This window comes from Phocoena sinus, chromosome 5 (genome assembly GCF_008692025.1).
Source record: "Phocoena sinus isolate mPhoSin1 chromosome 5, mPhoSin1.pri, whole genome shotgun sequence".
Lineage (NCBI taxonomy): Eukaryota > Metazoa > Chordata > Mammalia > Artiodactyla > Phocoenidae > Phocoena > Phocoena sinus.
In genome coordinates, this window is record NC_045767.1 from 52,958,574 (window position 1) to 52,971,699 (window position 13,126).

The 13,126-nt window shown below is 46.4% G+C and overlaps 1 protein-coding gene across 1 annotated transcript in view; it reads left to right on the forward strand.

Annotated features, from left to right (window-relative positions):
* The window catches only part of SLC34A2 (solute carrier family 34 member 2), a 61,843-nt gene extending 51,517 nt beyond the window's left edge, over positions 1-10,326 (forward strand). The window contains exons 7-13 of the mRNA XM_032631747.1: positions 1,651-1,846; positions 2,621-2,716; positions 3,152-3,272; positions 4,435-4,602; positions 6,039-6,155; positions 6,255-6,379; positions 7,942-10,326. Of these exons, the coding sequence (XP_032487638.1) occupies positions 1,651-1,846; positions 2,621-2,716; positions 3,152-3,272; positions 4,435-4,602; positions 6,039-6,155; positions 6,255-6,379; positions 7,942-8,583 (1,465 nt within the window). The 3' untranslated portion in view covers positions 8,584-10,326. The remainder of the gene's footprint in view (positions 1-1,650; positions 1,847-2,620; positions 2,717-3,151; positions 3,273-4,434; positions 4,603-6,038; positions 6,156-6,254; positions 6,380-7,941) is intronic.
* The last annotated feature ends 2,800 nt before the right edge of the window (positions 10,327-13,126 follow it).

Consider the following 13,126-nt stretch of genomic DNA (forward strand, 5'->3'; position numbering starts at 1 on the left):
TAAGAGGTACAAACTATTAGATATAAAAGAACCTGCAAGGACGTATTGTGGGGAATGTAGCCAATATTTTATAAGAGCTATAAATGGAGTATAGCCTTTAAATATTGTGAGTCACTGTATTGAACACCTGTAGCTAATATAATATTGTACACCTTCAACTGTGGCATCAGACAAATGACTGGCTGGCTGGGGGTCAGCTAACACCATCCCTCATCCATGGGTGGCAGTGGATGTCCTCAGAGACATTCATTTTCCCTCAACCATGGCTAAAGTCTGGACCCTGAAGAAATGTTCGGAGGTCTAAATAATAATACACATTACCCAGGGTGTTTGCTAATTCAATCTTCTCAAGAAGCTAAGCAGACTTTTCTCTGCCCCATTTTATTAATATAGGAACACAAAGAGGTTAAGTAACTTCACTGAGGGGCATAGCTGGGACTTGATCCAGGTTTTCTTATTAGAAATTTTGGGTTCTTTTCACTGTTACGCTAATTTTTACCTCTGGATGTATAAATATACGATCTATGGAAGTGCCTGTGCATAGGAATATAATTGGCCTAGCTCACCCCCTGTTTGGGATATTTAAATAGATTGCTTTCAGTAACATCTTTGGAAATGTGTATTATTCTTTCCTGGTAATTTTTTCCTGGATAGATTACTATATCAAACACACCTGTAAGGCTCTTTAAACATTTTGCCAAACTACAAAGAAATATTTGTATCACTTTGCATCAGCAGTGTATGAAAATGTCTTAAATCACCCTCTCCAGGAAGAATAAGTTAACTTTGTAAAATATTGTAAAATATTAGTTAAAGTGGTATGTGAAAATCTGTACGTGCAAATAAATAAATTGCAAATTTCTTTTATTACTGGTGAAGTTAAGCATTTCCCCCTACGTGTTTAATAGCTTCTGTCCCTTCATGTCCCATCTTCTATTTGTTTTGGGTATTTCTTGACATGCAGAGTTTTTTTAAAGGAACATTTTTTCATTGAGGGAAAACAACTATAGAGTTTTTTTTTAATCTGGAGATAGGTAAGATGGAATTCAGGGGGAATCAGTGAACCTTCTCTGGTAGATGCAAATTGTAGTATATATTAGCTTTGTTTTCTGTAGAGACTGTTCAAATATTTGATCAAAGTCTCAAGATCTTACAGTTAAGAATTCAGTTGTGTAGAAGGCTCTGATGGTAACCTTCATACTGGCCCCTGCCTTTCCAAAATGAAGATTGTCTTCCATATGCATGATTTGAAACTGGTCTTGATGAAGTTTTCTCAAACAGTGCTCCATGAACTAATAATTGCAGCCAGAACACATCTAGTTCCCTTTTCCCCAAGCAGAGCAAACTGTGTACTGTCTGATCTGGTGGGAAAGGTTCTGCCGGACAGTGGGAGACAAGGGTCCTGGACCCAGTGCTTCTGCAGTGGTCTTCAATTCCTGCGTGCTCCCTGGCCTTCAGTTTCCTCATCTGTTGAATGGGGATCTTCATACCACTCACTTTGGGGATTGCTGTGAGAACAAAAGTGAGACTGTACACCTCTATGCACTCAGATAGGTGGCACCTGGCCGGTGATACAAGTGATGACCTACCTAGATGGTGCCCAGTCGCTTGTTGACTAATCTGGCTCGGGATGGGGTTCGCCTCCTGCAGGGCCTTTGCAGGGGCCACCGTCCATGACTTCTTCAACTGGCTCTCTGTGTTGGTGCTTCTGCCTCTGGAGGCTGCCACCCATTACCTGGAGCGCCTGACCAACCTGGTAGTGGAATCCTTCAACTTCAAGAATGGAGAGGATGCCCCAGAGCTTCTGAAAGTTATCACAGATCCCTTCACGAAGCTCATTATCCAGGTAACTCGCCTTCCTGCAGAGAGGGAAAGGCCCCAACACCCTCCCCTGCTCTCCCCTCACCGGGCTGGGATGGAAGAGATGGATGAGGGTCTGTAAAAGCTGCCCTTTGGCTGCCTCTGAAAAAAGCCAAGGGAGGCAGAACTTCAGGGACACCCGATGAGATGGAGTAATTGGCCTTTATTATCTCCTTGATTTCAACAAGTGTATCATCTTTATTAGGATGGGGGCAGGTGGCGGGGGTGAGCGCTTCTCTAGACACAAGGACTCTCTACTGGACACCTGGGCGCTTTGTTCCCACTACTGGCCTCAGCACCCGTGGGCTCACTGATTCAAGTAGCACCCTGCTCCCAGCCAAAGAGGAAGAGTTTACTGCCTTTCCTTCCATTTCACCCCTCTGCTCACTAGGGTCTGTCCATATTATTAAAATAAATGAAAGAAGTCTTTGTTGATGTTGCCTTGGGGAGAAGGGGCCAGTTTGGACCTTGCCCTTTCACTCTTACCTTCTGTTTTTCTTCTGTCATTCAGTCATCTGATGAATATCTACTGCATGCTTCTTAGATACGGGTTCATTGTTCATACAATCATTCATTTATTGAGCACCCACTGACATCTGGGTGCTGTGCTCTGCCCTGAGAGTGCAGATAGAGTGAGTCCCAGCTCACGCCTTCAGTGCACAGTCCGGTTCACAACCTCAGCCCCTTTTAACAGCTTAACATCTGTCCCACATCAGTTCTGAGAATGTGCTGACTCTCTTCTGTCCATTGCCTTCCTCAGCTGGATAAAAAAGTTATCAACCAAATTGCAATGAATGATGAAACAGCCAAAAACAAGAGTATGGTCAAGATTTGGTGTAAAACTTTTACCAGCATGGTAAGTTTCTGAGAATATTGCTGGGTGGGTGAACGCTTGTGTCTATACTTGATAAAGCAAGATCTTGCATTTAGATTGGGCATATAAAAGGTAAGGGGAAAGAAAAATCAGGGATTTCTGAAAAATCAAAACTAGCCAGTGGGAATCCTTAAGTCCTTGAATGCTAGATGGGATGGACAGACATTATCCAGTAGGACAGACAGAACCAGCCCACATCATGGACCCATTATTCCTGGCTTGTTATTTTCATGTCTCCTGGCTTACCTCTGGCTGCCTCCTTGCTTGCATTTATGGAGGGACCCATGGAAGCAATTCATCATACTTACGCTGCACGAATTGTTATGGGTCTCCCCTGACGCCTCGCATTTCCTGCCATTCCCCACCAGAAATGAGTGTTATGGACTATACATAGCATTTCTCATGTTTGCCACCCAGACTGAGAGGAATGTCACCGTCCCCTCGCCTGACAACTGCACCTCTCCTTCCCTCTGTTGGACGGATGGTTTGCACACCTGGACCATCAAGAACGTGACCCACCAGGAGAACCTTGCCAAGTGTGAGTGAAACTCACAGAGCGTCAGCTGCCAGGACAGGCTGTCTGGGGTGATGATAGGTGTTTCCTATCTGTGTGGAGCCCCAGTAAGTGAAGGAAAGAAGGGCAGTGAGATTCACTGAACACCAGTCCTACACTGGCCAATGAGCTGTGAGCTTTCACAGCAGAGGAAACTAAGGCTTAGGGACAGGGGACAGGCCCAAGGTCCCCCCGTAAGGGGCAGAACTAGGACTTGGTATTCAGTTCCTCTGGCAGTTCCAGACGGATTCAGAACTCCTCAACAGATACCAGAATGGCCCTTCTATGTGCTTCAGTATCCCTTTGGCAGCACCTCTAGGGAGATGACAGCCTGATTTGAAGGAGATGTGGGGCACACACACAACACATTCACCCTCAAGTCATGAGTCCCTGCGGTACAGCAGGCCCCATATAGCAGAGCTATAGCACTGAACAAAGCAGTGCACTTGCATGGTGCTCCAGTTCTTTAAGAAGCTATACTGTTGCCTCTGGACTCTTTTATGGCCCTGACGTTAGTTCTTTTAATTATTTATTCCTTATATACCCATTTGCATATCTCTGCTTCTCCTCCTCTCCGTGCACCCCACATTAATTCTGAGCCATATACCTTAATACTCCAGGTGTGCTTTACCTCACAGAATCAAGTGAACGTATCCCCTCTCGTGTTCTAGGTTCTATACATCCATTGATATAAGCATGTTTTTCTGGAATCATCATGGGGACACACAGGGATTTTTAAAAAACACAAAGAGTTTGATAATTAACAATAGCTCCCACTCTGACTTGCCCATCCTACCCCACCTTGCTCCTCAAATACTTTGTTGTAGGCATCCTCATTATCGTGAGTAAAACACAACATGGGATTTAGAGGCAGAAGAATGGGGCTGGAAACCTGGGTCTGCCGCTGGATTTCACTACATCTTCACCCTCATGAGATCCCGTCGGCCAGAACATAGCCTCAGGGCTACACTTAGCTGCAAGGGAGGCTGGAAAGTGTGGTCTTTATTCTGGGCTGCCTTGCTGTGTGTCAAGCTGACAACCAGGATTCTGTTACTCTGAGACGGAAGGATGCTGGGGAATAAGCAGCAATCTGTGGCTGTCAAGGGTTCCATGCCCTCCTAATGAGGGCATTCTGTGGTCTCTCCAGGCCAGCACATCTTCGTGAATTTCAACCTCCCGGATGTTGTCGTGGGCACCATTCTGCTGGTATTCTCCCTGCTGGTCCTCTGTAGCTGCCTGGTCCTAATCGTCAAGCTCTTGGGCTCTGTGCTCAGGGGGCAGGTAGCTGTTGTCATCAAGAAGACCATCAACACTGGTAAGCACACTGCCCCCCATTCTGGACCTTCTAGGGGATAGCGTGTCACTGTGGTCCCTCCAGGGGCGCTCCTTTTGATTCTCCTCTAGCAGTGGCCTCTGCATGGAGTTTCTCTCCGGGCTCTGCTAAGTTGCGGAAGTTAAGATGCCACTCACTCTTGAATCTTCCTTAGTGTCTTGGGTGGAGCCTGGGAAGAAGGCACAAGCTTCCATCAGATGTTTGCAAGGTCCCGAGAGAGAGCCAGCTCAAATCCAGAGAGCTGTGAGATAGGCCTTCCTTCCTGGCAGTTTCCCTGTTTGCCCAGGACTTTACTGGGTCTGTCAGGATACCTTAGGAAAAGGTTAACAGAAGTCCACCATGGTCCCTACTTCGCTTCGACTCTTGGGAAGAAAATGTGGTGCTGGATAAATACGTCAGCATTTTGAGGCAGGCAGTCAGACTCCATTGCTGAGAATGGCATCCTGGCCAATGAAAATATACCCTGTAAACTCTCCCTGTGAAATGGGGCCGAGGATATCTACCTCTCAGGGTTGTCATGAGGGTGAGCTGAGTACCCGTGCCCTGGATGCTTGCCGTGCCCTGGATGCTTGCCGGCTGTGCGGGGCCTGATCCTGTGCTGGTGGTGCCGAGGGTGGGGTCTATAGGGCTTCCAAGCTGCTTCACATCCTCACTGCTCTTTTAGGTGGAAACAAAGGTGGAGGGTATGCAGCGTTGGGAGACCAGGACAGGAGGAAAGATAGAGGTCTGAATGCTCCAAGTGCTTTGTCGTTATTCAGCTGCTGCAGCAAATTCTTGTAGGCTGGGTGGCTTAAACAACAGAAATTTAGTTTTTCACAGTTCTGGAGACTGGGAGGTCCATGGTCAGGGTGCCAGCACAGTTGGGTTCTGGTGAGGACCCACTTCCTGGTTTACAGATGGCCGCCTTCTCACTGTGTCCTCACATGGAAGAGAGAGTGGAGAGGAAGCAAGCTCAGCCTTCTATAAGGGTACTAATCCACTCATGAGGACTCCAACCTCATGACCTAATCACCTCCCAAAGGCCTCACTTCCTAATACAATCACATTAGGGGGTCAGGGTTTCAACATATGAATTGCGGGAGGGGGGAATGACACAAACATTCTGTCCATAACAGATGGGTTCAGCATTTAGAACTCCAGTGAAATGTATTTTTGTCTTCATAACACGTACCCACATCCTTGGTTCTACCATCTGAATATGCAAGGTGAAAGGATGCTGAAAATCCAATCTGCACTTTCAGACTTGGTATGGGGTGGGGAGGATTTTACACAACTTGGTATGGGGTGGGGAGGATTTTACACAACCTCAACCTCTGGCCAAGCCGTGCCCCCTGGGTCTTGTGGAGATGCCAGCTGGGCCTCCAACCCATGCCTTCGCCAGAAGGATTGTGACGCATCTCTTATCCTCTGCATTCCAGATTTCCCTTTCCCCTTTGCCTGGGTGACTGGCTACCTGGCCATCCTTGTGGGGGCGGGAATGACCTTCATCGTTCAGAGCAGCTCTGTGTTCACGTCTGCTATGACCCCTCTGATCGGTGAGTTTCTCCCTGGGTCTCCATCTGGCCGACATTACCATCTTCTGTCATCCTCTGGGGCTAATGCTGTGGGCTTTGTATTTTCACCCCCCCCGCCAGGTATCGGTGTGATATCCATTGAGAGGGCGTATCCACTCACGCTGGGCGCCAACATCGGTACCACCACCACCGCCATTTTGGCCGCCTTAGCTAGCCCAGGCAGTACTTTGAAGAGCTCGCTCCAGGTCAGGAAATGCTGCATGGGGCAGGGGCTCTGTGGGTGGGATCCAACCCTATCCATGGTCTTGTAAGCAGATGGTGTTTAACCAAGAAACCAAGCCAGGCCTTTCTCTGTTATGTCCAAAACTGTGACGTGGAGAAGCCACAGAGAGACAGATTTGAGAACAAAGCCATCTACTCTTGAGAGTGGTAGTCAGACTCCCATCACCAGTGGTTGTTTAGACAAAGGTGGGGTGGCCATTTTACTAGAGGTGGAATGGGTATTCAGGAAGCATAGATAGCACTTCCCGTCTCCTTGCCCTCCTCTTGGTGGACTCTGACTGGGCGCTGGGAGATCACCTGTGTCTTGAGCCTGGCATTGAGAAGAATCAGGGGGACCTGCCTTGCCTGGATCAACTAGGTGCCCTTGGGCAAGATGACCTTTGGTGTTTGAATCACTGTGCCATCATTTACACATGAAGTGCCCTTAGGTGACCTAACCTTTGAGCATCAATGTCTGAAAAATGCGAACCATAATCCCTATCTCATTAGGATTATTATAAGGATCTGATGAGGCACTGTCTAAAGCCATGCTGTTGATAGAAATATAGAGTGAGTATAGAATATGTGAACCACCCACGAAATCTGAAATTTTTTAGTAGCCACAGTTTCGAAAGGTAAAAAAGGAACAGGGGAGATTAATTTTAATAATGTGTTTGATTGAACCCATTATCATTTCAACATGTAATTGATCTAAAAATATGGTGATATTTTACATTCCTTTTTGGACGAAGTCTTTGAAATCCAGTGTGTATTTTATGCTTATGCCACATCTCAATGGATCGTGGCTAATGTATCCGACAGGGCTGGTCCAAAGCCCTTAGCATCATGCTTGGTACCTGGTGGGCACACCTAGCAAAGAGCAAAGTGCCAAGTGCATGGCCTCTGGAGACAGGCTACCTGGGTTTGAATCTCATCTCCCGCCTGTGTGACTCTAGGAAAATAGCTTGACCTCTTGGTTCCTCAGTTTCCTCCTACATGAAATGGAGATAATGCTGCCAACTCCAGGTATTTTTTGAGGATTGAAGTAATCCATAAAAGTGCTTGGAATTGTCACCTCCCCCATAGTAAGCGCTCTATAAACATCAGCTGCTGCTGCTATTATCTTTATTAACTGTAGCCATCTTTCCTTGTCTCTCCCCTCCCTGAAATAGGGCCACTGAGCCAAGAAAGCCAGCTATCTTGCACACCTTTCCTTCTGCCCCACTAGCTCTTAACTGCTCAGCTGGAAGCAGCAGTGTCAAGGCACTGGGTGGCAGCGGGCACATTCATGAAGTTCATTGTTAGATTTGGCCTAAAGGACTTCAGGCCCTGAAAACTGAGCTGTGATTCAGCCTGTCACCTCCCTTGCCCTCCCTCCCTTACCCCCCGCCCCAGACACATAGTAGGACCTCAGGTAATATGGGTCCCACTCTGGGCTGGGCTATGAAGACGAGGAAGACTCAGGCCTCCGCTGCTAGACTCTTCTCTTCTCCCCGACCCCACTGTGCAGCAGACCCGTTCACCTGTCCAACCTCTTGCGTTTCAGATTGCCCTGTGCCACTTTTTCTTCAACATCTCAGGCATCTTGCTGTGGTACCCAATCCCGTTCACCCGCCTGCCCATCCGCCTGGCCAAGTGGCTGGGCAGCATCTCAGCTAAGTACTGCTGGTTTGCCATCTTCTACCTGGTCACCTTCTTCTTCCTGATCCCTCTGGCAGTGTTTGGCCTCTCGCTGCTCGGCTGGCCAGTGCTGGTGGGTGTGGGAGTGCCCATCATCTTTGTGGTCTTTCTGGTGGTGGCGGTTGGGCTCCTGCAGTCCCGCTTCCCGCGCGTCCTGCCCCACAAGCTCCGTAACTGGAAGTTCCTGCCGCTGTGGATGCACTCGCTGAAGCCCTGGGACAAGCTCATCAACAGGTTCACCAGCTCCTGCCAGAGCCTCTGCTGCCGTGTCTGCTGTCTGCTGTGTGGCTGCCCCCAGTGCTGCCATTGCAGGAAGTGCTGCTGCTGCCCCCACTGCTGCCGTTGCAGCAAGTGCTGTGAAGACCTGCAGGAGGTGCAGGACGTCCCCATTAAGTCCCCCGAGGCTTTTGCTAACATGGCCATGGACAAAGAGGCCCAGGACGGGGTCCCCAAGTCCGAGGTGGATGCCTCGGGCACCAAAACCATTTCCAGCATCACAGCCTTGTAGGTAGGAGCTGCCTGGAGGCCGGAGGAGGACCCCACCTCCACCTCTTCCTCCACCTCGGGAGGATTTGTTCCCCGTTGAGAAATGACATCCGTCCCGACTCTCATTCCCTGGCCCAGCGTATCAGCCCCGCACAGTAGTTTCATCTCAGCCCCATGCTCCCTGGGTCTTCCAGGCCTGGAAAGGCACAGAACAACACTGAAAGAGAATTAGATAGTGAAACCTGGCCAGAGAGGTGATCACACCCGCTGCCACACACAGCTGGGTTGGTCAGTAGGACTTTTTTCCAGACCATCCCCTTGCAAAGGAAAAGCCCCAAGGGAGGAATTTATGGCAGCTTCTTTGTCAAAGGTGCATATACACGTACACTTTCCTTTATTATGATCCAGCTCAGACTTCTCTGTTTTACCAAAGACCAGCTTCAACCAAGAGCAGTTGCCCCCATGTGTCCCAGAGCAGCCCGATTCAGGGGAAACGGTGTAATTGTTGGGGACTTGGGTGAAGACCATAGATGTGGGCCTTTCCCCCTTCTCAGTGCTCCCCACGTCCCCTGTCAGGGTTTTCTTACCCGAGCAGGGAGGGTTAGTCCCAGTAGTTTACCTGCTGTGCCCTCAAGTCTCCAGGATGGGAGCCACATCTGAGCTACAGAGAGGGTCTCAGAGAGCTTTGGCTCACCCGGCGCTCCAGTCATAAGAAGAGAGTGGTCCTATCCCTGAGCTGGCAGATGGAGGATGAGAGCTGGGAAATGGGGAACATTTGGGGGAGATGTTTCATCTGCCACAAAGGCCTTGGGTGCTTCTTAACCTGGCTAATTTAGAAACCAAATTGGCAGACATTCTGGCTAAAGCTTAGTGCTGATAAAAATCATCCCTGCTGAGTCTTTCGGAATAAGATATGCAGGTTCTGAGTCCCCTCCACTGTGCCCCCTTGAATCATAGGAAGCACCTGAGCATGGAACAGCTCTGTGCCTCTCTGTCCTGTGCAAGATGACTGTCTGGGTCAGCTTTCGGTGGTCAACTTCTGTCCATACATCCACCCACCTGTCCACCCATCTAAGCCAGGACCTCTTTCCCAGCATTCTCTCATACTCCCATAGATAGAAGAACTTTAATTTTCTGCCCGCTCTCCATGCCTGCAAACCTCAAAACTGAGGGCAGAAACCAGGGCACGTCATCAAGTGGCAGTGGGGTCCTTGTGTGTCTGTGGGACCAAGAAGTGTGCTCCTTCTGGTCCCAGATGCCCTCTCTGTGCCTTCAAGAGCCCCCTGTGGTATGTACACCTCCTCTTTCCCTTGCTTCTCATCGTCAACAACCCCAGGTCTCCCCAGAGACTGAGTGAGCTTCAACCAAGTCTGGGAAAAGGGGTCAGTGCAGACATGCTCCCAGATCCTAGCTTCTCCATCACTCTCATAGGTTGAAGTACCAAACCGAGCCTTCCCCTGACCGTCCCTGTGTAGATACGGATTCCCAAACAGAGCCATTGATACTCTATACTCATGCAATGTGCAGCATTTTTCATAAGTTATATAGTAAATAGTTCTGTGATTTGTGTCATGAAGCGCTCTCATTTGGAAACAAGGCTGGCTTCTACTAAGAAAGACCAACTTTGTATATTTTGTAATCCTGCCTTTTAAACTGCTTCTGCAGCCACACCCGTGTCACACAGCCTGTAAATATGTAAGTTAAACCTGGGCAGGGCTGTGGCCTTCTTTGTACTCTGATGATTTTTAAAAATTGGATCCTTGTACCTGTGCTGATTTTTTTTTTTTTTTTTTTACTGGCTGTGGGAAATGAAAAATAAAAAATGATAATCAAACCCAAAGTGAGCAGGTTGCTTTCAATTACAGGGAAATGAGAGCCTCCTGGATCTATTTCCTAAAAATTTAAGGTCTTTCTCATTTAATATCACTACTGACCAACAGCAGCAGCTATATAATTTGTGGAGCCCCTCGTTCAAAAAGTGGGAAAAGTGCCATCATAAGTACTAAAAATATCAAGCTTTCCTTTCTTCCACGGTTTCTCTCTTGATTTGTCTTTTTTAAAAATTGCTATTTAATGCTATTCTAAGTTGAAATTTAGAAATTATTAGCATGAATTTTTTTTCTTTAAGATCTTTATTGGAGTATAATTGCTTTAGAATGTTGTGTTAGTTTCTGCTGTATAACAAAGTGAATCAGTTATATGTATACATATATCCCCATATCCCCTCCCTCTTGCATCTCCCTCCCTCCCTCCCTACTCCAACCCTCTAGGTGGTCACAAAGCACCCAGCTGACCTCCCTGTGCTATGCGGCTGCTTCCCACTAGCTATCTATTTTATATTTGGTAGTGTAGATATGTCCATGCCACTCCCTCACGTCGTCCCAGCTTTCCCTTCCCCCGCCATGTCCTCAAGTCCATTCTCTACATCTGTGTCTAGGTTGATCAGAACCATTTTTTCTTTTTTTTTTTTAGATTCCATATATATGTATTAGCATACGGTATTTGTTTTTCTCTTTCTGACTTATTTCATTCTGTATGACAGACTCTAAGTCCATACGCCTCACTACAAATAACTCAATTTCGTTCCTTTTCATAGCTGAGTAATATTCCATTGTATATATATATGTGCCACATCTTCTTTATCCATTCATCTGTCGATGGACACTTAGGTTGCTTCCATGTCCTGGCTATGGTAAATAGAGCTGCAATGAACATTGTGGTACATGACTCTTTCTGAATTATGGTTTTCTCAAGGTATATGCTCAGTAGTGGTATTGCTGGGTCATATGATAGTTCTATTTTTCGTTTTTTACGGAACCTCCATACTGTTCTCCATAGTGGCTGTATCAATTTACATTCCCACCAACAGCACAAGAGGGTTCTCTTTTCTCCACACCCCCTCCAGCATTTATTGTTTGTAGATTTTTTGATGATGGCCATTCTGACTGGTGTGAAGTAATACCTCATTGTAGTTTTGTTTGTTTGTTTGTTTTGGTTTTGTTTTGTTTTGGTTTTTTTGCGGTATGCAGGCCTCTCACTGTTGTGGCCTCTCCTGTTGCAGAGCACAGGCTCCGGATGCGCAGGCTCAGCGGCCATGGCTCACGGACCCAGCTGCTCCGCGGCATGTGGGATCTTCCGGGACCGGGGCACGAACCTGTGTCCCCTGCATCGGCAGGCGGAGTCTTAATCACTGCGCCACCAGGGAAGCCCCTCATTGTAGTTTTGATTTGCATTTCTCTAATGATGATGTTGAGCATTCTTTCATGTGTTTGTTGGCAATCAGTATATCTTCTTTGGAGAAATGTCTATTTAGATCTTCCGCTCATTTTTGGATTGGGTTGTTTGTGTTTTTGGTATTGAGCTGCATGAGATTCTTTTATATTTTGGAGATTAATCCTTTGTCAGTTGCTTCATGCAAATATTTTCTTCCATTCTGAGGGTTGTGTTTTCATCATGTTTATGGTATCCTTTGCTGTGCAAAAGCTTTGAAGTTTCATTAGGTCCCATTTGTTTATTTTTATTTCCATTTCTCTAGGTGGTGGGTCAAAAAGGGTCTTACTGTGATTTATGTCATAGAGTGTTCTGCCTATGTTATCCTCTAAGAGTTGTATAGTGTCTGGCCTTACATTTAGGTCTTTAATCCACTTTGAGTTTATTTTTGTGTATGGTGTTAGGGAGTGTTCTAATTTCATTCTTTTACATGTAGCTGTCCAGTTTTCCCAGCACCACTTATTGAAGAGGCTGTCTTTTCTCCATTGTATATTCTTGCCTCCTTTATCGAAGATAAGGTGACCATATGTGTGTGGGTTTATCTCTGGGCTTTCTATCCTGTTCCATTTATCTATATTTCTATTTCTGTTTTTGTGCCAGTACCATACTGTCTTGATTACTGTAGCTTTGTAGTATGGTATGAAGTCAGGGAACCTGATTCCTCCAGCTCCGTTTTTCTTTCTCAAGATTGCTTTGGCTATTCGGGGTCTTTTGTGTTTCCATACCACTTGTGAAATTTTTTGTTCTAGCTCTGTGAAAAATGCCATCGGTAGTTTGATAAGGATTGCATTGAATCTGTAGATTGCTTTGTGTACTATAGTCATTTTCACAATGTTGATTCTTCCAATCCAAGAACATGATATATCTCTCCATCTGTTTGTATCATCTTTCATTTCTTTCATCAGTGTCTTATAGTTTTCTGCATACAGGTCTTTTGTCTCCTTAGGTAGGTTTATTCCTAGGTATTTTATTCTTTTTGTTGCAATGGTAAATGGGAGTGTTTCCTTAATTTTACTTTCAGATTTTTCATCATCAGTGTTTAGGAATACAAGAGATTTCTGTGCATTAATTATGTATCCTGCTACTTTACCAGATTCATTGATTAGCTCTAGTAGTTTTCTGGTAGCATCTTTAGGATTCTCTCTATGTAGTATCATGTCATTTGCAAACAGTGACAGCTTTACTTCTTGTTTTCCGATTTGGATTCCTCTTATTTCTTTTTCTTCTCTAACTGCAGTGGCTAAAACTTCTGAAGCTGTGTTGAATAATAGTGGTGAGAGTGGGGATCCTTGTCT